Genomic DNA, 27,135 nt, shown 5'->3' with positions numbered 1-27,135 from the left:
TGAGCCAAACCGGTTTTGGCAACTGACTAGTTTTTTAAAGTTAATGAAATGGCCCTCATGTTTAATCTGGCACAGAAAGACAAAAACCTCAGGATTTTCAAGATAAACTGTACACCCCTCAAAATGAACTGACATATATATGGAGGCCCTGGATAAATTGTTTCCATTGTCATTTGTAATACATCATATACCTTGACTTAAACCTGTTGATTTCTGTTAGCACTGAAAATGTAAAGCTTCTAAGTCCTGACTCACTCTAAATAATGCTCATAGTAGGCCTTTAAGTAAAAAGCCATAGGTCCAGCACCTACCTCTATTACAGCTCATACCAGAATCTAATTACCATTTCTTGTGTTCATGTCTATATTCCCTTCCCCCTGAAGACAGACACTGAATCTTATTTTTGTTTGTGTGCAACTACATCATAGTTATACAAAGTATTTGAATAACGAATGACTGCTATATCGGAACATCACAGAAACACAAGCCTAATATGGATTCTGAAAGAAATACCACTTTATGTTTATAAAGCAAATGATAGAAATGCTCTAACGTTGTAGACAAGCGTAAACTGGAGCAGAGAAGTAGAAGTGTGGGGTGAGGGGAAGATATTTCACTGATTTGAAAGCAATGTCCCCAAAGAGTTTAAGTCAAGACTAGTCTCCATTTATTTCCTTGTAATTTCAATGCAGCACAATATTAACAAATTTTCAGTTGAATAAATATTTAGAGTTTAAACAGTACTCTGATATTAAGAGCATTTAGACATAATATTAATAAATGTGTCTTAAAATGTATAATTGTATTATATATATATAAATGTTACTCATATAGTAGTGATACTATATTATTATAACAAAACTAGAGGGCCGATGCATGAGGCTCAGCCCTTGCAAGCCCTGGCTGCCTCTCAGGCCTGAGCCCCCCCCCCCCCCCCCCCCCCCCCGCCCACTGGTCCTTAGGCCTGTCAAGGAAATTAATCCTTTTAAACAGTAATTTCAATCCTTCCCTTTCCCTCAAGGGATTTAACTCAGTTTCATGAAGGAGGGCTATAAATGCTAGGCTGCTGTTCTGCCTAAAAATTATGTTGTGCTTTTCTGCTTGTTTAAAAAAGACTCAATGTGAGGTTTTATTCTTTAAAATAAGTAAACCAACCCTCCAAGACTAAAGCCCCATTCTTAGTGACTAAATTCACTATTCAGCCTGCTGGTTCTTATCTGAAAACAGTGCTGTGTGGATATTTTATCTGGGAAGAAAAATAGTTTATTGGATTGGGAAATCATTTTTATAGGAAAGTCTAAATATAATAGATGCCGTGCAAAGAGTGTGTGTGTGTGTGTGTGTGCGCGTGCATACACACGCATGCATGCACCTGCACAGGCCCATACACTCATGGGAGATCAAGTGTTTTAGCTTTGGATTGAAACTCAGGAATTGGGTTTATTCGACTTGCACACTCCAGTACACTTTCTCCCCTTCATGACTCTCATCGCTCTGAGACCTAGTCAACTCAGCTTTCTTAATCTTCAGTTTACATGTCAGTTCTTCAGGTAAATTCCTGAATGCCTCCCCTTTGCATACTCAGCACAATTACAAGTATTTAATATAATTCTCAATAGACTGCAAGTGTCATGAGGACTAGAATATTTTCTGATTGTCCACTGCTCTATTTCCAGAGTTGGCTGGGCAATGGGCTTTAAAGTATTCACTGGAAAGAAAGAAGGAAGAAAGTGGCCTTCATTACTCTGATAATCTTTTGAAATCATTGAAGTATTTGGTTCCAACATCCCCTCTTTTGTTGATTTGGTAGAAATCTTACATAGTGCTCTTCCTAAAATACACATTTCTCATCATTTCTTATAAATGTTAAAGTAATTTAAACTTTGCAAGCTTTTATGAATACAAAAAATATACATTTCTGTTGCAATTAATTAGATTTGGACATATTAATATAATTTTTTGCAATAGCCAAGCACCAAGACATTGTTGACTTAAATTCCCAAGATGCCATGATTCATATCCAGAGATATACCCATCTTCTGACTTCCCATTAACTAAGATAAACTCCAATGTCAAAAAAATCACACTTGTTATGCTGAATTTGTGATGGTCCTTATATTGCACATTTCTCTATTATTTCTTAAGTAAATTATAATAATAATAAAATGGAAATATTAAGATATTACCAGATCTTTTAACAACAAAGTGTCCTAGTGCCTATTCTCAAAATGTCCCAACTAGCATATTTTTTCTACATATTTTTCTTTTTAGTTCACTATCTGGGTGCACAGAAAACAGTTTCTTTGTTGTGAATGAACTTAAGTTTTACAATTGCCTGGCGCTGTTAGCTTTGAAAATGCTTGGCTTTGATATAGTTTCTCTGTCCAAAAAGATATTGGCTTGGGTATTTAAAGGACTATTTATAATGGACAGACCTCTGATGGAAATGTGGGAATGATAAAGCAGGTAGTTTAAGAAATATTTTCCAGACAGAAAAAAAAGTGCCTTTTACTTTCCTCTTAGTGGTGAAATGAACTGAGCTCGACATAGACAGTGGTAACATGGAGTAAGTGCACATTAATGAAGGAATAATAGATAAGGAAATAAGCCCTGCTTCTTTTTATAATGAACTCTAAAACCCTATGTTTAACTATATGTATTAGACAATAATTTTAATGAGAAAAACAGGAAAGGATTTTATTCTCTTACTAATGGGTATGACTTAACAAAATGTCAAATATGGTTTAGGGCTGCTTTGTACTTCGGCACTCAGAGGCTGCTGCTGTTTTCCTTTCCATTTAGTGCTAATAATGAAGAAATCTTAAAGGTTGCATAGAAAACAGTATTGTAAACCAGTTCATTTTATATCCACATTGTTTTACAGCAAAACTCCGAGAGTCCTGCTTTGATCCAGGCAATATAATGAATGGCACCAGACTTGGGATGGATTATAAATTAGGGTCAACAGTCACCTATTACTGCGATGCTGGTTATGTTCTTCAAGGTTATTCAACACTCACCTGTATCATGGGAGATGATGGAAGACCTGGATGGAATAGAGCCTTACCAAGCTGTCATGGTAAGAAATATATATATATATATATATATATATATATATATATATATATATATATATACTTCTAATAATTATTATTAGAAAGAGTCAATAAATGTTTAAAGTCAGTTCTGTACTTTAAAAAAATCGACCACTTAACATACAACCTACAAATGTTGAATAGCAATGCAGAGATTTTATCAAAGATTTTTAAATTGGATTCAGTAAAGACATGGTTTTGGAAAGTGCTTATATTCCCAGGTGTCTCTAAAGCAATGTGTATGTTGTGGCAGGTGAGCTAACTGAGAGCACCAAGAGGGCCATTTAGTTCATTTGTGTTCAGGACTTAGAGGGTTTCCTGAAATCATTAGGTACCTAGAAAATACTGGATGAGTAAGTAAGGAACAAACATAATACACCTGATATTTCAACAGAAGGAGATAAATGCAACAACTTAAGTAGTGTCATCTTTTTCTGGTAAATGTTTATAGAAATAGGAACATAGAAAATATATATTTCTAAGAATTAGGTTGTCTAAAAGCAAAAACCAAATCAGAGCTGCTTAGGTAGCTTCAGCAGCACAAGGAAAACTCACAGACACAGGAGGATGGAGAAGGACCTAAAACTGGTTTCAGTGACCTAATATCAGGTATGAGATTGCCAGATGCGTTCCAGCAGAGTTAGTAAAAACGAGGGTACCAGAATCAGACTGACAAAGGATCAGACAGTGATCATAGCAAGGAGAAGACTTCTGATACTGGAAATACAATTAAGGGGGAAAGACATAATATTTTTGAGATTAAGGCAAGTACTGATCAGAGACACCTGAAACAGATATTACCTTCACTTGGGGAATGAAATCTGCTGAGCAGTTAGCTGCAGTAAATGAACAGCTCTTTGGGAATGGTTTTGAAGAGATCATCCAGTGAGCACAAGAGGGGAAACTGTGAATATCCCCAATTAATAATGAAGCAGGTTTTGATAATGGTGATTCAGTATTTTATGAATATATTTCTGGATAAATTCCTAAAGTATTTTTCAAAATAAGGATCAGTTCACCACATTATGGAACTGGTGACTTGTGGCCTTTCCAAAAACCCATATCTTATTGTTAAGCAGAAAGTCAAACACAGAGTGGTTTAGAAATTATTTTAATGAAAACCAGACATCCTATATAATAAAAGACTAATATGCAAATCGACCAAACAGCAGAATGACCGGTCGCTATGATGTGTACTGACCACCAAGGGCCAGATACTCAATGCCGGAGCTGCCCTCTGGTCAGTGCGCTCCAACAGGGGGATCTCCACCAGAAGCTTGGATCACAGCTCCAAAGAAGTGCTAAGGATGTCTGACTGCCAGCTTAGGCCCACTCCCTGTGATGAGCAGGCCTAAGCCATCAGTTGGACACCCCCCAAGGGCTGCCAGACTGCAAGAGGGTACAGCCCAGGCTGAGGGAACCCCCTCTCCTGAGTGCACAATTTTTTGTGCACTGGGCCTCTAGTCTTAACATAAAATGACAGAGAGTTCTATTGCAGACCATGGAGATTTTTTTGTTCAAGCTGTTGGAGATGGATATTATAACTAAATAAAATAATTATGTTAGAAAAAATAATATTGCACATTCAAGAATCATGTTTACATATAACTATATTTATGAGGATAGAGACACAATGAGGGAAAAAGTCAGTAAGGAGAGAGAGACAATGATATCACTATGGAAAGTTATCACAGATTCTCTAGTCAGATGAATGATTCTGATTTTTTGTACAATATTGACCATGGAGATGATGTCATCTAGGGCCGACTTTCGAAACTATGGGTCACCACCATGAGTCATAAAATCAATCCACTGGGTCATGGCTAGCATTTTACAAATGATATAAAATTTTAGTAAAATAAAGAAAATTAGAAGAACAGAAAAACACTATAATTCAAAGAACACAGTAAGAATAAGTATAATATTTGTGCAACTGTTTTTGGTTATATACAGAGATAAATAAAATGCAATAAATATACATAGGTGTGTGTCTTTATGTAGGTGTTTATGTTTTCATTGATATAAACTATATTTCTTACTATGAATGTTAGTGGAAAAAATACACCCAACAACCCTGATCTGATGGTTAAAAATATGGATTTTTTGTGTCTAATACACATGGTAATATTTTCTAGTTGTGTAATATCAATGTATTAGAATTATATGTAGGTGATTTCTAACTTAAACACAAGTTATTTCACTGCTCTATGCTTATTGTCTCTAATCTAAACAATAGGGAAAACTGAAATTTTTTACTTCAAAATGTTGTTATAAGAAATAAAGAAAAGGTAGATATCTACCAAATGGTCATTCTGTTATTGAAATTGCTGGCTAGTTCTTGACTTTAAGTGATGATTTCATCTATCAGAAGATGAAGGGAATAAAAAGAAAATTACTTTGGATTTAATTCTCACAAAGAGAAAAAAAATCAGTGTATGGCATGGAAGTTAATAGGAAATTTAAGAAAAAGAGTGATTATATTGTCTTATAATTTAGAGTTACACAGAAGGGAAATCTGTTTAAGCCAGAAAAAACATACTAAAGCACTTTTCGAAATATACCATCAGTGATCATTATGAAACTTTGGGAAATTTTGGGAGCCAGACAAAATAATAACCAAAATCTGATGGAGAAAACTCAAAGGATACAGAAAATTATAGATAAAAAAATAGGTGTTAAACACTGGGATAAATGATTAAATAGATGCCTTTCATTGACTTAGGTAAGAAAGTCAAGAGAACCAGAGTTTAGCATGCATTCACTCAGTATATATATGCTTAAAATAAGCCTATTCTTTTTGAATAGTGTTTTTTTTTTTATTGATAGGTCATATCAATGCCAATTTCAGCATGGAATATGCCATAACATATACAAATAAATTCCTCTGAACAAAAAAATATTTTACGGGCTCATTTAGAGCCCAATTAAGTATATTATGCAATGTTGGTTGAATAATATCTATAGACATTGTAGAGGGAAGAATAGATGCGCATTCAAATCCTCTCACTGTACCTATAGCCTAGGCCCTAGGGCAAGCTGAGTCTTGATTTTTAAATCTCTAAAACTTGATAATAGTTTTATTTTAATAATTTATTGTAAAGACTCAATTAATTAACACAACACATACAGAAGACCTAGTAACATTTCAACAAGAAGCATATTACTAGAAAACATGCATTGCATGTTATATTTTAGTTGAACTAGTATATTTTTGTCATTTTAATATTAATTAAATATAATTGATTAATGTCATCGGATGGCTTCATATTCACCTCTTCCTAAAGGTAGTGCAGGAGTTTTGGTATTTTTAAATTTCTTAAGAGAAAACATTTTATCAATTAAGTGGATATCACTTGACTTTTAACTATAATGCCAAGGTATTATGGAAAACAAATAAAAGTTATTCAATGCATACTTTATGCTATTATAGCAAAACTAAGGTACATTTATGTTAAAAATATAACCACAACTGTTAATTTCTAGTATATTTGAAGAAAGAAAATCCGTGTTTTAGAATTAGAGATATTAAACTCTAAAAAATGGTTTAAAAATAAGCAAATAGCCTGGGTCAACTCTGTAATTTTGTTCAGCTTAATTATTTTGCATATCTAAGTGAGATAATATTGTATAACTTGAAGGCTGTTAGGAGAATTATATTAAGTGACTTATTTAAGGCATTTGGTCCTGTCATTGTTAATGTCATACAGTAAGGAGAGATTAATACATTTTAGGGTGTTTTTTTTTTTTTTCCTATTTAATAAGGATAAGACATATCTATTTGTTTTCCTTCATAGTGATTGCATAGAAATCCCAAATACACAGGACTGGCTGACTTTTAGATTTATTGATTTAATAGTTTAAGAGGCAAAATTAGTGTGTAAAGCATATGCATTAGCGCAAGAGGGTTTGTTGTTTAAAAGAATATTTTTAATTAAGGTAAATTTTGTATTTTTATTAAAGTAAAATATGCATACGTGCTGTAACTAAAATACAATATGAATAGCTTATCATTTAAAGCAATGGTCATTTCATCTATTCTCTTATTCTTCAGCTGAGTATTCTAATAAGTTCTATTTCTAATTGATCCAATGGGCCAACCTGTGACCCTGCATAACATATGAAGCTCCATTTCTTGATTCGCCAACTCTAGACAATATGTATTGATTTCCTGAAATAATAGATAAAGAGTATGTCACATCCATAGCCCCTCTCTTCAGTGTTCCCGATACGTATTACTTTTGGTTTTTCTAATAATTGCCTTTGTCACGTGTTACTTTGCTTATACTGCTTTTTCTAACTTCATCAGTGTTTGAGTGTTGGGTGGCTGCACTCTGCTGCTTTTCATGCCAAGTTTTTTTGGAGATTTTGACTGACTGATAAGCTTTGCTTTAGAAGACATAAGTAGGGACTATTGGACTGTGATTAGCAAATGCCAAAATAAGGAGATAAAGTTTTTATTTTTATATAAAAATAAACATGACCATACTCTGAAAACTCTTTAAATACAACCACACATATTTTCCTTTTTCTATAATATTGCCTTAGTGTTACCTTAGTCTCTCCACATAAACTTACTAAGTCTTGGGACACTATTACCTTTTAGCATGAAACATGTTAATTTATACAAGGAGACCCTAAGTAAATATTTTATTAACCTGAACTGAACCATAAGAATGCACCAAGTTTTTCTATTTTAGAGTATAGATTATTATCACTGTTAAGGATTAAACATACATTTGAAATCTTAAGAAAATCTTTTTAAGAGCTTATGTCGGACACTGGGAGATTATTTTCTTCAGAAGTAGATCCAAAATGATATCATCCTGTGCTAAGTCCTGCCCAGAGATGAGAAACCCTGCAGATTATCTCATGAGACTGTCACATACATTAAATGATAGCAGAACAGGATATATATATATATATATATATATATATATATATATATATATATACCTGCAATTCACTTTGGATATAAAAATGTGTTTAGAAAATGATTTCTTCCCTTGTTATTTTTCATATTTTGAAAAGTATCTGTTAAAACAAAATTATCTTCTATCATTCCTATCCATAATCTGATTCAATATTAGGTAAAAGTAATAAAACACAAACAGTGACTGATTCATATTTTCCCCTTAAAATTCATCATTTGATTTATTTCCCCTAATGGCATTGGACTTGTTTATATAAACACATCTCTACCCTGATCTAGGCTGCCGGCTATCTCTTAACTCTTATCCTATTTCCCAACTAGTTTTTTCCCTCCTCTGTTTCTCCAGTCTCTTCTGAACACAGCAACATAGTCTTAAAAGCAGATGTAAGATTATATCACATATTTGCTCAAAATCTACCGGTGGTTTCCTAAATCTGAATAAATGCCAAAGATCGTATAATGTTCTACTTAATCTTCCTCTAGGCACCCTACCTCTCTACCATTCTCCCTCTACCACACAGCTGAGCCACACTGGCCTCTTCATGTTTCCTCAAAGCACTGCTCACACTTCTGTGTCGGGGCTTTTGCATTTGCTGTCATTTCTGTCTGAATGCGGTTTCCCCAGCTCCCTGGCTGGCTAGCTCTCTGACTTCCTTGAGCCATATGATTGCTTTTCTTCTTAGTAGAATAAAACCTTCTATTTACTCTCCCACTACTCCCTAAAGCTCAAGAGTGGACTCATATATACATGTCTAAAATTAAAACAATTTATCCTGGGTAAAGATATCTCCTATGTGTGCAAAAGCCTTAGTTATTTTAAGTCCTTAGAATTTTGAAAAGTAAAAACCATTAACCTTGAGAGTATTGGTCACAATAATAATCATTTTTTAATTGAAGTAAAATTGACATATAACATATTAGTTTATTCAGGTGTACAACATAATGATTTGACATTTGTATAAATTGTCAAATGATCACCATAATAAGTGTAGTTAATATCCATCACCACACATAGTTACAAAAAATGTTTTTCTTGTGATGAGGACTTTTAAGATTTACTCCCTGCCAACTTCAACTATGAATACTGTATTTTTAACTATAGTCATCATGCAATGCATTACAGCCCTGTGACTTACTTATTTTATAACTGGACCAATGCAATATACTTGATCTTTTCCATTTTCATGGCAATGGGAAAGATCAAGTATATTGCATATGTAGTGAGCATTCAATTGATAATTATAATAGTAGGACCCTAAGAATATATGTCTTTGGACTGTTAAATAATTACTAGTTTGCCAATTATCCTAAAGAAGAAATAGCATCATTCATTATTTTTTAGGCTTTCAAAAGTACCAATTATCAGCCTGATTCTGCACTAACAGGGATAAGAACATGAATTCATTGTGGCCCTTTCCTGTAGAGAGCTACAATCTGATGAGATACAGACAGATAAGGTCCATTGCTAGAAATAAAAGCAAAGTGCTGTGAGCACAGCATGGAGGTGCATCTGACCTAGTTACAAAGAGAGAGCAGGGAGGTCTTCCCAATAAAAGTGATGCAGGAACTGAATCTTAAAATTAGAAATAAGAAGGAATCAGGTGAGATATGAGACAAGCGGGGATGGAGCATTTAACCCGTAAGGTTCAGCATATGTGAACATATAGTAAAATGAGTCAATGGAATTTTGGATAGAAATTAAAGCTGTTCAATAGGGAAAGCACATCGAAGGAATGATGAGAGGTAATAGCTTACCTGTGTTGAGCACAATATGAAGTTTTGTACCCATATCATTTTACACCTCACCACAACTCCATGACTGAGGGAGTACTGATATTCTCGTTTTACAGATGAGGAAATGAAGACACAGAAAGCGGTTCAGTCTCTTGTTCAAAGTCACACTTGCCTAACAGTCTTGTTTTGGAGTCCCTGCTCTTACTCACTTTCCTATGGGTAGGCTGGTTAATTCTTCAAATGACCTGTACTGACCTTCTTATGTCTCTAGAGCCTAAGGGTACCTGACATATTTTAGTTGGTTAGATGTTTCAAGAAAGGATGCATGACGTCAAGATTAAGTTGTGAGACTGAGCCTGAAATCTTCCTCCAGGCTACATGTAAGAATTAAGGGAAGATAAATCTCTACCGATAATTGATAAAAGCATTTATCTAAAGTGCATTTTTCCATTTTATTTGAAATCAACTTGGCACAGAATACAAATGCCGTAATAGATATAGTCAGTGTTGACTCAGTTCTTTTGAAAATCTGCAACTAATTTTATTTTTTTGTTAATCCTCACCTGAGGCTATTTTTCCATTGATTTTTAGAGAGTGGAAGGGACGGGGAGAGACAGAGAGAGAGAAACATGAATGTGAGACAGACACACATCAATTGGTTGCCTCTGGCACATGCCCTGACCAGGGCCAGGGATGGAGCCTGCAACCAAGGTATGTGCCCTTGACTGGAATTGAACCCAGGATCCTTCAGTCCAACGACCAATGCTCTATCCACTGAGTGAAACTGGCTAGGGCTGGAGCTTATTTTTAACAACTTTATTTCACTCATGCTAACCTAAGTCTTGGATTCTGGGGGTGGAAATTAAAAGAATCAAGAAACTGGATCACTGATGACCCCATAAGTCTGTCTAAAGTGTATAAATTTGAATATGTTACTATTAGACATCAAGTAGTTATCTGACATCATTCTTTGTTCAACTGCCAACTAACTATATAAGGAATGATAAAAACTTTTTTAAAAATATATTTTATTGATTTTTCACAGAGAGGAAGGGAGAGGGATAGAGAGTTAGAAACATCGATGAGAGAGAAACATCGATCAGCCACCTCCTACACACCTCCTACTGGGGATGTGCCCACAACCAAGGTACATGACCTTGACCGGAACCGAACCTGGGACCCTTCAGTCCGCAGGCCGATGCTCTATCCACTGAACCAAACCGGCTAGGGCTGATAAAAACTATTTTTAAAAATCTCTCTTACCCTATCAAATCAAGGAAAACTTTGAAATAAACAAAAAAAATATTTATCTTGTAATTATAGCTTTTCAACTTTAGTTATCTCTCATTAGTAACCTCATGTGGCCTACTTTTAATTAAATCATATTGTTAGACTCTATGAAGAAATAAATAACTGAACTTTTATTCCAGATCTCCTGCTTAAATGGCATAACTTGCCTTAGATTGATTCTGTATTTCAACTATCCTGGAAGTGTATACAGTTTTGAGATGTGAAAAAAGTCTGGAGTCCCATTTCATTATAAATGTACATAGAGATTATCTAGTCTAATATACTGAACTATTATACTTTTACCTCATTTAAATATATGATATAAATAAAGCATGTAGATGAAAGATTCATAAAACAAAGACTTAGTGGTAAATTATTTCTGAGTATTATCAAATATCTGCCTTTCATCAGCTACACATAGGAATTTTGTTCATAGACATAATATACATATTATGTATGAAAACCATGTTCTACAAAGAAGTGAAATGTATTTTGTATTGAAACAAATTAAGGTAGTATTGGGATAAGACCAAAGCATTTTTCATTTTTATAGGATGGGAGGAAAGTATTATTTAAAAGGAAATGGAAAGAGAGTCAGATGTTACTAAGCACCTAATTCTTCCAGGCACTCTTATGTACCTTACCACTCCAGTTGGCCTCCTGCCTGCTAGCCTAGAGAATCATTGACATTGTTATAAATCCACCCCTGCTGCTGTGGATTCTGGGGCATACTATGTAGAATTGCCCATGTAAAAAGCAACTTGATTGCAAATCAATGGCAGTAATTCACAGAATATTTTCTTGTGACCACGGATTTGGAGCTCATATTTAAACCATTTTTATTTCCCCTGCCTTTGGCATCTCAATGGCTGCTCCATATCTCCAGATGGGTAGTCACATGGATGGGTAGCCTCTCGTTGTACTAAGATGTCTCCATTCTCTGCTATCAGGTACTCTATTTTTAAGTCAGACTTCAAACATAACTTCCAAATGTGCTGACAGGTTTTGCAGAAAAACAGAAAAGACTTTATTTATACAGAAAGTTGAATCAACACCCTGGCCAGGTGGTTTAGTTGGTTGGAGCATCATTGTACACTAAAAGGTTGAGGGATGATTCCTGATCAGGGTACACCTAGGTTGTGAGTTTGATCCCAGTATGGGCATGTGTGGGAGGCAAACAAATGATGTTTCTCTCTCACATGGATGTCTCTCTCTCTCTCTCTCTCTCTCTCTCTCTCTCTCTCTCTCTCTCTCTCTTTCGCTCCTCTTCCTCTCTCTCTAAAATCAATTTTAAAAAGGCATGTCCTCAGGTGAGAATTGAAGAAAAAAAAGTTTAAAAAATCAAGTTAAATAAACCAGTGATTCTTTCCTTATCTATAATAATAAAAGCATAATATGCTAATTAGATCAGACAACCGAATGTCCTACCGGATGTCCTTCTGTGCAAAGCTGCAGCAGCTGTGATGGCTGAGGGCAGGCAGAATGGCAGCCGGCAGCATGGCAGCCAGCAGTGGCAGCAGTGGTGGGGTGATGGGGGTAGTGCCTTCCCCTGATCGCCTGGTTGGCTCCCAAAGAGGGAGGCCAGACTGATACTTTGGCTGTCAGTAGGACATCCCCTGAGGGCTCCCAGACCGTGAGAGGGGGACAGTCCCGGCTGAGGGCCCCCCCCCCACACCCCTCTGCACGAATTTTCGTGTACCAGGCCTCTAGTTGATACATAAAATAATGTATATAACAATAACTATTAGAAGTCATGGTGTGGTGTAAATTGTATTACATAATGGTATCAAGGTAATAAGACAAGAGACATTTATAATGAAATGGGACTCCAGACTGGATCTACGGATGGCCAAATCTCTACTTTCATTAGCAAAACAAGAATCGTGCTAACAAAGGTCATTCCACAAAATGTTGAAGAGAAAGAAAGCAGTTTCAGTATTGAATAAGCATATCTGGAATACAATACACATTGTAGCCAGTTTGTGAAGCACACTGAAAAGACCAGACAGAATCTCATGCAGATGCAGACTAGTACATTTACAAAAGAACAAATGACATATCTCCTTGAAAGGCCAGTTGATGCATCTCGTCTCTCCTATCTATTGTTAAGAAGCCTGACTTTATTTCAGAAGTACGTGTTTATATTTCCAAAGGTCAGAAAGCCAGCAGCCTCGCACTGTAAAATGAAAAAGGTTGCTCCATTATATTTCTGAGGACACACTCTGAGAGAGGAGAGGGGAAGCTGCTGATTCTTCCCTTTTATTAGATACAGAAAAATTTCATTTTACTAGTAGAGTTACACTTCAAACAGTGAGCCAGTCACTCCAAGATTCCTAATGGATATATATGCATACAAGGAGACAATATAGAACTTCTCTCTGGGCAACCAGGAATTTGGTTCCAAGTCCCAAAACAGAAATCTAGTTAGTTACATTGAAACACATGGGAGAGTTAGTGAGTAAATATGAACCATAGTTAGGCTATGGTTCTAAATAGCCTTAAACTTAAGCCAATCCTGTAACTGGGCATTTCTCCCCAAGTTCCAAATCTGAGGTTTAGAACTTTTCTGATTCAGGGAAGAATTGATCTGTCCTGTTAGGAAGAGACAAAAGAGCAGGAAAGAAAGAATCCTCCAATAAAACTAATATTTTTCGGATCTCCTTAGGCCAAAGCAACAATCTGTGAGGCAAGCTCCCTTAAGGAAGAGAGTAGATGAATCTAATTCGCACAGGGTTCCCGTGTGTGTGTGTGTGTGTGTGTGTGTGTGTGTGTGTGTGTTGTGTACAGTTTTATGAACACAATAGACCTTAGAACCATCTTTTTAAGTATAAAATACAATAAATACATGAACTTGAAAGATAAATTAATTACAGTGTACTTAAAATCTATAATAAAAACCAAGAGCCATACAAATAAATATATTATTACAAGTTGTAATCAATGTCCTAAAAGTGGCTGCTCAAGTGTTGTATTATGAGAGCTTCTGAAGCAATCTGGAGGACAGGAAGACTTTCCTGAGGAATCGGCATTTGTAGCGAGATTAAGTAGGAGTTAATAAAATATCGTTTACCCTCTAAACTTACTTTATACTAATATATTAACTGCTTTAAGTATTTTTCAATAATAAAATTTTTTAAAATAAAAGATCTATGACTTAGAGAAAAATAAGAATAAACTAAGTGATGAAAAAGAATTTGACTTTTTTAAAAGTGCCAGTAATTCAATCAAAATCATTTTAAGAACTTGTCTTCACATACAGTTTCAATAAAATCAGAGGTTAGAGATTGCTAGGGACTTGGGAGTAGAGTGAATGGGGTATGACTGCTAATGAATACAGGAATTCTTTTTGGGATGACAAATTCTGAAATGAGATAGTGGGGTTGGCTATATGACTTTGTGTATCTGCTTTTAGAAAAACATGCATTGTATATTTTAAAAGGGTGAATTGTATGGTGTGTGAATTATATCCCATTCTAGAAAATGAGATAAAAATGAGTGACTAGGTATTAGACACGAACTACAAGATCACTACTATTAGTAGAATTTGTATATAGTAACATGGAAGAAATGTTCAAGGAATCCAGCTATTCCTAAGGCTTTGTCATAAGAACACATCTCTGATGGAGAGCACAACTCGTCGTGTGCTGGAGGATGAAGAGAATGCCTTCTTAGGGGGGAGGGGGACAGTGGGGGCGGGGGGGGGGGGCGGGGCGGGGAACGGACATCTGTAATGCTTTCAATGATAAAGATAAAAAGAGAGACAGAGAATGTCTTCCTAGCCAGCAAAATCAAATGACTGTGTCTAGGCAGTCAGTGAGGTGACAGATGTAGAAGCTCATAGCCTACTAAGTTGACTTAGTGGGTCATTAAAATGGTTTACAAGCCACTGGTTACAACATTGAGATGGATTTATTTTCTTCAGTGTGAAACAAGAGTATGGAATTATAACACAAAATTAATTCACATATAATAAAGACTGATTTTTTGCTTTTTATATTTAGGTGAACAGATGAAGCAATAGAAAACTCAGAGCACATAAATAAATGTACACATATCAAAATAATGCAGAGGAAAATGAAGAGCAACATAAAAAAGTTACTTAGAGTAATGATTTCTACTTAAACTAGCATTTATCACCATTATGATACTATAGCCTTATTGGGGGCTTATGATCTAAGGCAGATAAACAAAATGAAGTATGTATGCTTACATAAGAGACATGAAGAAGGGAATCAAATGGATAGATGAATCGTTAGGTATTTTTTACTAAGATCAAGATTTGGAACAAAGGGATAAAAAGAAGCAATAGTAATTTTAATCTTAAAGTCAATACTGGCAGTAATGGCTGCCTAGCTGTCTGCATTAAAAATTCACACCACAGAGATTAAGGTTATGAAAGTCCTTCTTTAGAAATAAAGAAAAGACCCCATGAGAGACCTAGCTTTCAAACACATTCTACACCAGGATTTATGATGTGTGACATTCCATCAGGGCATGAGGATTGTACTAGACCTGGGCCAGCACTTTTGTAAGGTACAGCAGTTCTTTCAAACTGAAGGAGTCACAGGCCACATCTAGTAAATTATTGATTTAATATATCATATTGCTCTTTTGTGACCTGTAAGAATTCATCACTTTTAAAAGTACTGAACTTGCTTTCTGAGAAAAAAATTAAGCATTATATAATAATTTTCATTGTAGGGTATATTTGGTAATAAAGTATACATTGCACAAGTGAGAAGACAGATTGAAATTGCAAGTAGCTTGAGGCTGTGTTTCCTGTATTATAAAATCCCTAAGACTCAAGTAGTACCTCTTCCCTGTAAATGGTCTGAGATCCTTCTGCTTCACTCAGTGGGAAGACTCCTCCTCCTCCCCCTGGAGCGGCTGCTTTTCCTCCTGCTTCTGACTGTCATCATCCTCATCTTCCTCCTCCACCCCACACACATGATCAAGCCTCAGCGGGAAGTATTTTCATTGGCTGGCTAGAAGCCGTAAGACTCAGTTGCAGGCTCATCCTCTGATTTCCCTGGAAACACCACATCTGTCTGTTCCGTCACTGCTCATAGTTCAGGAGCGGAGGAAGCATATACAGTATAGTTCCAGCATGGGCACCTCTTACTTATACACATCCAACAATAAATTTCAGCCAAAAATTTTTTAAAAAGTGGACAGAGAAAGAGAAAAGAGAAAGAATAACACATAACTAGACTGTGTGGCTGGTTTCGCTTGCTCAATGAGGGAATACTCCAGAGTGAATAAATGTTAGCATGGATTTGCTACGGTGAAGTGATAGACATTTTGCTGTTTGCTATTTCCTCAGTGGAACTCAGTCTCCATATGGTTCTCATACTGTAAAAATCTTATCTTTGGATACATTTGTAATGTTTAAAGATACATAATCTTTCACATAATAGTAGTGATTTTAATCACATAAAGGAAAAATGGGTTTACCAGTATATGGACTTACTAAGAGAGGGTTTGTCTCAATTCTGCCTTGGATTTAGGTGAATTTCTGGGATTATTTCAACCAAATTAAATGTTTGTTTTTTGTGCTGACTATGAACACCATTTTATAGGGGCCTGATCTTGCAAGCATAGTCCATTTAATCATCCAACTGACATTTATGAGGACCTACTATTTATCAAAACTGTTCTAGGAAGAGAAGAGTTGCTAAGACTTGTGTATTTGAAAAATAACTAGAGTGGTAAGAACTTTTGGAAATGAGGTGAGCTGGTTATCCACTGGAAGAGTTCTTGATGAAATTGTTGGGAGTCTGGGCTGTGGCAGCTACCTTGGCAGACAGGAGAGAGAGGCTGATAAGCTACAAAGGGTGCAAGCTACAAATCAATGATGTATTGGACCCCAAAAGTCAGGGAGAGAGTATCAAGAATAATGACACTTTATAATAGACTATTTTTTGCATTTTAAATCTTTAAAATACTTTGGCTCTAAAACCACTTTGTTCCTATATGTACACATAACACATAGTTCCATAGTGCTGCAAAATCATAATTGATTACAGTCAATAATATAAATGCTAGAATTATTGCCAAAGTGATAGCACATTTTAGAATCATCAACCTGGCATTTTGCAAAGTGTCCTGGGGAACATTGGTCCTGTGAGATGTTTCACTGAACCGTCCCCATGATCAAAGAAGTTTGTAAGAAAGAGCATGATATTCCCCAAACTTTACTAAAGTCTCAATGAAGTCCTATAGGAAAGAACCTTGTTTCTTTTATCCATGTAATTCCCAAACTTAGTTAACTATAGAACCATTTCTTCCCATAATTCATGTGCTCTACAAAAAATGCTATTAAAATGCAGATTTAAGGTAGCTGTCTGGAGAAACAATAGGCCCACATGTGTAAATCAGATAGAAAAAATAAGCGTAGAATTAAAAGCTCTGGCTTCCTTTTATCTTCTACTGATTGTTAAACAGAGCCAGAAAGATAAAGGCTGCCCTTTTCTCTACTAGCCTACAAGATGAAATTAAAACAGGGAGAGAGAATGTGAAAAGCATTTAGGAACCAATATTAGAAAAATTAGTAAAGTTAGCTTGACTTAGTCATTATTTCATTTAGATTTTAATAACTATAAAACAGATTAAAATAAAACTGTATCTCAATGCATAGTTCATTTTCCCTTTTTTATGATATTGATATACTACATAAAATATTTTCAGTCATTACAGTATTCAGCACAATTGAGTATGAATTAGGCCATGTTGTAATCACTGACCAGATGAAACATAAAATTACTGCTACCAGTACAAATAATAGGATCTAACATAATATTAGTAAGGATGTGGCTATATGCAGCCTCATATATATCCATCAATGGTTTAAAATGAAAACCTTTATTTTTTATATTTATAAATTCTATTGTCAACATAAGCTAAATGTCCTAATTATGCAAAATAAAATATACAGAACAAATTGAGCTGTCAGTTGCACATTAATGTGGAATGACAGAATATTCATGACTAAGTCACAAAGCTAAACTTCAATCAGAAGCTCTCATTGCTATTCATACTTTCCAAATTTAAAAATAAGAGTTTTGTCACATACGTGCTAAGTATTGTAATTTTGGAGCACCTTAAATCAGAAAGGAAGTTTAACATAAAACATACTACTTATCCTTGAATGATTATCTCAGAGTAACATTATCAGTTGAATAACATTATCAGTGCTGAAATAAGAACACACCTGACTAATTATTTCAAACAATAATGAGTGATGAGAGTGATGCACCTTTGCTTATTATCACCACTGTCAATTTGTTGTTATTCTGGGGACTTCTAATTTTAGTATCTTTAAGTCTAACTAGTTATTACCATTTTATGGAAAATAAAAGAAAAAAAGGCAGAATTTATTAGCCACCATCACAATACAACATGCTGTTATGTTGTGTGTGTGTGTGTGTGTTTAAATACACTGCTATATTTTAAACTTTGGTCAGGAATCAATAAAAATTTTTCACTTTTTCAAACATTCTTGCCTATTCTCAAGCCACATAACACACCCCATCCAGTTCTCGTCAACAGGAAGGTCAGGCATTACCTCCAATAAATTGCCAGCATAAACCCAAACCTTTGCCTCCTTCAGCCCTTCTCTCAGGAGCATGTCACTTATGCCTCTTATAACTAGTCATTCTGCTTTTGTTGCTAATCTCCCGGTCAGTGCCCCCATTTTCCCTTTGTGAAGACTCCTTCACTGTTAAACAAAAGGACATTAACAAAAACTCAGTGAGCTTTGCGTCTGCCCCAGCTACTCCCTACATTCTCCTTCCCTTTATGGTTCAGATTCTGATTACTTTTGAATTTCTTTATGCACCACTTGTTCTTCATCCAACTGCAGTCTAGCTCCCTCCTCTCTGCTCTGAGTCAAGGGTTAGCAAACGTTTTCTGGAAAGGGCCAAATGGCTTTTGGGGCTTTGCTGGCCACACGTCTGTTGCATGTTCTTAGTTTCTGTGTTGTTTATAACTCTTTAAAAATGTTAAAACCTCTGTTGGCTTGGGCTGGATTTGGCTTGCTGGCTATAACTGATAGAAAGCTGCTCTGGTTGAAACTACCATATTAATAATGCCAAAAACTTCATATATGGTGTTTGAGGGGAATCCTGCACAAGTTCAAAGCTGATTAGAGGTAGGCTGAAAGAAATCACCCATCAGTTTTAATATTGACAAAGGTGAGGAGCAGTAACATTGGGCTTCCTGTGCACTTACAGGTGCAATAAGTAAGGCCACCCCCTTACTTACACTGTAGAGCAGTGGTTCTCAACCTTGGCTGCACATTAGAATCACCTGGGAATCTTTTTAAAATCCTGATTTCTGGGCCTCATCCTCTGGAAATTCTGTTTCTTTTTATGGGGTGGGGCCACAACATTAGTAACCTCTGTCTGATCCCACCTGGGCAATCTCCAGACCTCCTTTTTGGCCATCTTTTCTCATTCTACATACTTTCCTGGTGATTTCATTTACTTAAAGAGCATCAGCTATCTTCTTTATGCTTTGTATTCCTAAATCTCTGTTAGTAGCTCAGTCTCTCTCTCTGATGCATTCACATTTCTTGTGAACAACAAAACAACCACCTATGAATTTTCCAGAAACATTGGTTTCAACCTCAACTTTTTTAGGAACATAGCACACTGTGGGCTGAGGTAGCAAAAAGTCTGCCTCTACCACCATCAGCATCTCCTCAGATTTAAATGTAAATTATATAAACAGGTAAAGGTTGGTGAGAGAATATTTTCTCTAGATGAGTGAGTAAAGGTACAGCCATCCTTGTACCATGTATAGAAATAATTTGGTGACAGCATAATCAGGGTTGATTTTTCAGTAGATTTTCAAAGCCTGGAAGTGAAACAATTTCTCACTTGCATATGTAATTTCTTATCATTATGGAGATGATTATCATTACACTTTTATCATAAAGGAAATCAGGCCCACCATTATTACCTCTAGAGATAGCATCATTACAATATTAGTATATTGCTTTATTTCTGAGAAGAATAAAATCTTGATGTTTAAAATCTTTTGTGCACAATTTTTTTTTATTTTTAAAATACTTGGCAGTGGGGGATCTTGTTAAAATATGGAGAAACATGATATGCCTTAAAATCTAGAAGCCATATTTTATATTAAGAAAATGCTTATAATATTGTTACCAGACAGGGGACCTGGCCCTAAGCAGGTCCTCCTAGGGCTGGCAGTAGGGTGTGGGTTCTTGACTTCCTATAGCAGTGATGGTGAACCTTTTAAGCTCAGCGTGTCAGCATTTTGAAAAACCCTAACTTAACTCTGGTGCCGTGTCACATATAGAAATTTTTTGATATTTGCAACCATAGTGAAACAAAGATTTATACTTTTGATATTTATTTTATATATTTAAATGCCATTTAACAAAGAAAAATCAACCAAAAAAATGAGTTCATAGGTTCGTCATCATTGTCCTATAGGAAAGATTTCACAACAGGAGTCCAGGTGACTGTGCAGGTACATTTATTAAAGCTGGGGACAGTGAAACAAAGAGGAGCTCAGCATAGAAGCAGCAGCAGGAGAGACCTAGGTAGGGCTGCTTTGGTTCACTGGGAAGTGAAAGAAAAGGGGCCCTTGAAGACAGGTTTGGGAGGTTAGCCCAGGACATGCTGCCACTGCCCATTGCTCCCCTGGTTGCAAGTCTCATGGGGCCCCTTGGAGTTGAAGAGATGCGTGCAGTGAGGGAAGAAGTTGGGGAAGGAAAGGGGGAAGGGAATGGCATGGTCTGCTCCACAGAGGGAGGGTTCGCTCTGGGTCCTTTGTCTTTTGGGTTTCATCTCTCTCTTGCAGGCGGGAATCTAAGAGAGGTCTCAGGGGAGAGTTTCAGCAGAATCTTCATCAGTTTTCCAGGCGTGCCCTTTCAGGGTCCTGGTCTCTACTGATTGATCAGTGCCGGGGCAGTGGGTCATTAGTCATTGCAGCTGGTCCTGGCGTTGCCCACCTAGTTTTGCTACTTTGCTGGCCTAGGGCAGAAATACAACTGATTCCTAGATGTTATCTCTAGGGAGATGACCTTCTCTATCTGGCTGTAAATTGCTTGGCCAGTTGTTCAGTTATCTCTCTGTTTCTCTATTTTACTTGCGTTGGCTTATTGGCCTGTCTCAATATGATTTTTAATTTTTTTCCCTAAAAATAATGTGTTTTCATTTTTATTTTCTAGCACCATGTGGAAGTCGTTCAACAGGTTCAGAAGGCACTGTCCTATCACCAAACTATCCAAAAAATTACAGTGTGGGACATAATTGTGTTTATTCTATAGCAGTTCCCAAGGAATTTGGTAAGTAAGATTCATCTCATCATGTAGCATTGCATTACAGACATCTTTATTTTTCACTATATACTATTCAAAAATGTTAGTTTTTTAATGAAAATAGTTACTATTCATAAAGTACTTTACTTTGCAATCCTTTTAGATAGCTTTGTAATAATAAAATTTGAGGTCATTTTATTCAATTTGAATTTACAGTCAAATACACAGGTGAACAACAATATAAAAATGAAAACAGGATTGTTTTTAATTTTTAAAAATAAGTACATCCAGTAACTTTGCAAGTGCCTTCATACTTGAATGATATAAAATGGGAAATTACCAGAGCATAAAACAGTCTGCTCTGCAAAATATGCAGTCAAATATAGAAGTATTATAATAATGACAGAGGTACATAAATAAACAATCATATAAGTTTTACACTTTATTGACACATTCCCAGAAAGAAATAATTTTGTTTTTGAGCACTTCGTTCCTGGGACAGCAACGAATAAAAAAAGACAGCAGAGGACATTTCAGCTCATCTTGTCAACCTGACAATCTGTTCCGCATTGGCACTGAGAAGACTGTGTCCTTTGCGGCCTTTATGTCTCCCTGATCACAAGTCTTAGAGCCATTTACCTGGCTTCTAAAGGTTTTGGATCTGAGATCCAGCTGGATCTAACCCAAGTTATGCTCTGTTTATGGGTGGATGGGCAAAGGAAATTTAGTGAGCAGTAAAATGTGAGAAAGAGGCTGACAGTTCAGACTTCTAGAATTAAGATTTATAGCATCGTGTTATATGGTAAAGGATTTGCTATAGCTGTAATGGATGTGTGGGGTCTGGGTGGCTGTTTGAGCAGAAGGACATGGATATTGTCATATCAAGGTTTTTGGATCATATCTGGATGTTTCTGCTAATATATAAAATAAGCTGATGCTTCCAGTCCAATGTCTTATAACCAGATAGAACCTATATATCGTCCTTTTCTCTCTTCTGAAACAAGTCCAAGGTTCTTACACAAGAGAACGTTGTCATCAGAAATTAAGTACTAACCCTTTTATTTCAACCTTGAACTAGAACAGGGGTGGGCAAACTTTTGACTCGAGGGCCACAATGGGTTCTTAAACTGGACCGGAGGGCCGGAACAAAAACATGGGTGGAGTGTTTGTGTGAACTAATGTAAACTCAAAGTAAACATCATTACATAAAAGGGTACGGGGTCTTTTTTTTTTTTTTTAGTTTTATTCATTTCAAACGGGCCAGACACGGCCCGCGGGCCGTAGTTTGCCCACGGCTGAACTAGAGTGATGATTCCAGCATTAGCAAGGTGTCTATTTCTGTACTCTACAAAACATTTCTTCTTCAGAGCATTTTGATCATTTGAGTCAGAGTTGACCTCTTTGTGAAGAGGACAATAGTTTAGAAAGAGAAACATCATCTACTTAATTGTGTTTATTTTTTGCCTTTTGAGCCCAAGACAGTTCTTTCTTTGCTAGAAGAGTTATAGTCTCCAGCTGCCAAAATTGTTACAGACAAAATGGTTGCGGACATGATGGCATCATTGAAGGTCCCGAGACTTCATGGCTATAGGAGTCCTCTTGAGAAGCCATCAACTTGTTTTATTATATTCTGTTCTTGGGATGCCATGTGGCCACAGGAATGGAAAAGAGGAATAATAGTTATTTTCTTCCCTGACACATAGATATGCTGATCACCTAGTGATGATTTACAGTAGCCTACATATGTTTAAAAAGAGAAAAAAATAGTGATTAAGATAAAATTATATTAACAGATTTCTAAAGAATGGAATCTTGATTTTAACAGGCTTAATGTGAGGTAAATTTAATTTTAATGTAAAAATTGTGCAACCGATAATTGGTGGTTTTTAACACTAATTTTTTAAACAAAATTGAATTATTTGTGGATGAAATCAAATATACTTTGACTTATTAGTAAAGGAACTGAATTTATTTTTATAAATGTGTCATCATTCTTTATTTCAAAGTACATGTAAAGTTAAAGAGACTAGGATTCTAATTTAAGCTATCACATCCTAGCTTTCTGTCTTTGGAAAATCATATAATCTCTTTGAGACCCAATTTCTTTATTTGCAAAATGAGGATCATTATGTCTATAGAGCAGAGTTGTTGCGAGGAATAAATGAGATTGTATATACAGAGTATGTTTCACATAGTTCGTGCTCAATACCATTAGGTTTCAGAATGCCAGTTTTGGAGTAAGATGTCTGCATCCAGGCCCATCCCAATTAGCTTTTTTCATTGGACAAGTCACATCATCAGCCTGAGTCTTACTTTTAAAATCTATGAATGAGAGATGGTAAATGTCTACCTCACAGGGTTATTTTATAATTAAGTAATATAATTTATATAAGTGATTGGCATAATAACACATAGCAAGTCATATTCACATGTGTGCACCTACACACACATTTTTCTTTATGTTCACATTCATAGACTCCTCCCTTCCAAAAAGATGAAATAAAATGGATTGCCAGATTGGACTAGAGTCTTAAGAGTAGCGTGGCTAAAAATAAAACATTTATATTGTGTGATTAAAGCACAAAAACGAATATCTTGTGTTTCACGTCTCCAATGGATCACCAGTTACCTAATGATTCCTTAAAATTTGGTAGCAGACCAGCAGAATTAAATAAATACTGATCATTGGCTACTTCCTATCGTTACCTCTGCCTACTTACTGTGAGATGATCAAGCAATAGTCACTGGGTTTGTACAAGTAAAATTCCTCTCATCCTTGCTTGGCCATAATTTCATCCTGTTGCCCCATTAGGCTTTATTTTATGACTTTTAAAATATAATTTGATAATATATCACTTCTTACTATTTTCTCTTGTCATTTATCCCAAATTGCAACCATGTCTTCTTTTATATCTTTTATATACTGAATATATATATACACTCTTAGAATTTTACTCTGTAAATTTATTTAACATAATATCTGTCAAACACACTCAGTTTATTCATTGGGATTGCCTTTTTTACATGGATTTAGGTTCAAAGTTGTTCTATAAGAAGAAAATCACATATAGCCATTACCCTTGAAATACCTTAAATATCCCGTTAAGATCATCTACATGATTTTGCACAAGTCATATTGTCTCTGAGTAATTTTAACAGGACATTTTACCTCCAATGTCAGAAGAGGTAACAGTTTCTTCAGATAAAACCAGACGAGCTATTCTGGTTTCTTACACAGGTCAAATTATTTCCATTATTTTTACCTGGTGTAGAAATGAATTCACATAAGTTAAATGTGCATATATGTGACTCTGCTTTACTGTTTGATTGAGTGACTACTATTTGATCTATCAGTCAATTCCTATCTTTCAGTTTATCTCAATAAATGAATTGTCAATTATAATACCTTCATAAGCATCATTGGATTTCATTTGAATTTCAGATATTAGGTTCACTTGAGGAATATTCATTCTGCTGGATTCCAAGTGTGTATTATACTTAGAAAAATAATAATTCTAGGTCAGTTGGATAGCATTTATTAGAATTCCACTTTATTCTATACAATTAAATTATTTCAATTGGATTTGTAGATTAAAAACACCCTACTTTATTAATAAAATATGTTTTAATGTTTCTTCATCTTTCAAATTTCAATAACAGTTGCTTTCCCTTATGGTTTGGTTGCTTAAGTCTTCGTGCATTATTTGAAGTGCCAAACACATAGACAGATTTTATTTTATTTTTAGTTTGGTTTACATAAGGTGCTTTAGAATGTAAGCGAACTGTTGATATTTTTGGAGTTGAAATATTTTTATTAATATGCACTTACGCCTAAAGTGTAGCAGCCAAAATCAAATTGCAGGGAGGGGGGAATTAGTAAAATCAGTGAATAAACATTGTGAATTTCTATCTTAATAAACCCGGCTGGGGGAAAAAGGCTAGGATGGCAGCCAAAGTAGGATATAAATCAGAGGCTAGTGTTTGTTTTTGTCTGTTTTCTTCTGGAACAGAAGATAATGGAGCTTTTATTTTAGATAAAGACACAGTGCAGAGGTCAAAATTGAATGGACTAATTGGTAAAGCAAGATACATGAAGCAATTGAAGGAGGAGGGATTGAAAAAATAGAAGCTCTTTAAAACTGTAATTCAGAAGAAATTAGTCATATTTAGTAACATAATACCTGAATTAGTTTCACATGGACTGTTACCTTTTGAAATTATCATTGCTTCCAACTCTCCCATCCCTGTTTCCCTTTAATCACCCTCTCCTTACATTCTAGGGATTATCTGAAAAAGCATATGCATCTGTGTTCTGTGGCAATCATAACAGAATTTCATAAAGTTGGGGGCTTAACATAACGGTTATGTACTTTCTCACAGTTCTGGAGCCTAGACCTGTGAATCAAGGCATCAGTCTGTTCCCGTGCCCACTGCAGGCCCTAGGGAAGAACTTTCCTCGCCTTTTCCTAGCTTCTATGGACCCCGAGGAATCTGTGACATTGGGTGGTTTATAGATGCATCACTCTAATATCTGCCTTTGTCTTCACAAGACCTTTCTCCCTGTTTGTGTCTCCTCTGTTACTGTCTGTATCTCTGACCCTCTCTTCCAGTAACACTAGTTTTTGAATTTAGGGCCCACCTTTACCCAGTATCATCTCATTTTGATGTTTAATTACATCTTCAAAGACATTGCATCCAAATACAATAAAATTCTGAGCTTTTGTGTAGATTATAATTGGAGTGGGGGGACACAATTCAACCCACTACAGAGGATAAACTGCATTGCCACAGTTTTAGATGGAAAATCTTAACATAAATTACTCTTTGTAAAGCATGTATCAAATATCAACTGTGTAAAATGCACACTGACATTCAGATTTCTTAGAGAAATCCAACGTATAAATCAGCTTGAGGAGATTTAGGATAATCTTTGGTGACTTAATTTTGTGTTTAATTCCCAGATCAACGGTCACCAACCTTTGGACCTCACGGACCACCAGTGGTCCACGGGCCACCGGTTGGCAACCGCTGTCCCAGATGATTTTACCTACTAAAAGACACACAGGGATAGATATTTGTTAAGCTGCAAATCTTACTCTTTCCCAATACTAGCTTTCACAGGTGGAATCTTGGAAGTGTGCATAAAAACCTTTTCAAATTTTTCTCCTTTTTTGAAATTGAATTTATTGGGGTGAAGTTGGTCAACAAAATTATATGGATTTCAGGTATACATTTCTATAGTACATCCTCTGTATAATGTACTGTGTGTTTATCACCCCAAGTCAATATGCTCTTTTTCATATCTTGTTATTAGTGTGGGCTCTTGGTTGCATAGATTTCAAATGTATGAATACCTCAATAATGCAAAGTTATTGTCAGTCTAGTCTGCTCTGTACAATGAATTACTCTATACAGTGGGCACATAGAGTTACTAAAACCTTTTGTGTATTGCTGTGGGAGAGACTTTTTCTTAATTTTTAATAGCTATCATCATCTTGAACTTCTCTCCTACTTCCACATATTTTATGTGTTTGTTAGTTGCAGCCATTATCTTTCTTACTTCCCATTACAGTATTTTTTTTCTTTCATCCAGTATCAAAACATCTTTCTCTATGCCATTGACTATAATATAAAATTATAGTTTGTTTGTTTTTATTTCAAACATTACCATAATATTATATTAAAACACAGGTAATAACTAGATAGCTATCTCAGTAAGAATGAATCTTTAATCTGTGAAATTTTGAAGAAGGGAAAAAAAATTTCATTAGTCTTGCTGCCATACTTTAAACTGC

At 35.6% G+C, this 27,135-nt stretch overlaps 1 protein-coding gene across 2 annotated transcripts in view; it reads left to right on the top strand.

Annotated features, from left to right (window-relative positions):
- CSMD3 (CUB and Sushi multiple domains 3) overlaps nt 1–27,135 on the top strand; it is an 879,736-nt gene that overhangs the window by 652,465 nt on the left and 200,136 nt on the right. For both annotated transcript variants that reach the window (XM_081111575.1, XM_081111574.1), the window contains 2 exons: nt 2,885–3,079; nt 21,251–21,367. In XM_081111575.1, coding sequence (XP_080967701.1) covers nt 2,885–3,079; nt 21,251–21,367 — 312 coding nt within the window. The remainder of the gene's footprint in view (nt 1–2,884; nt 3,080–21,250; nt 21,368–27,135) is intronic.

This window comes from Myotis nattereri (assembly GCF_964212035.1).
Source record: "Myotis nattereri genome assembly, chromosome: 17".
Classification (NCBI taxonomy): domain Eukaryota; kingdom Metazoa; phylum Chordata; class Mammalia; order Chiroptera; family Vespertilionidae; genus Myotis; species Myotis nattereri.
This window is presented reverse-complemented; position numbering and strand designations above follow the sequence as displayed.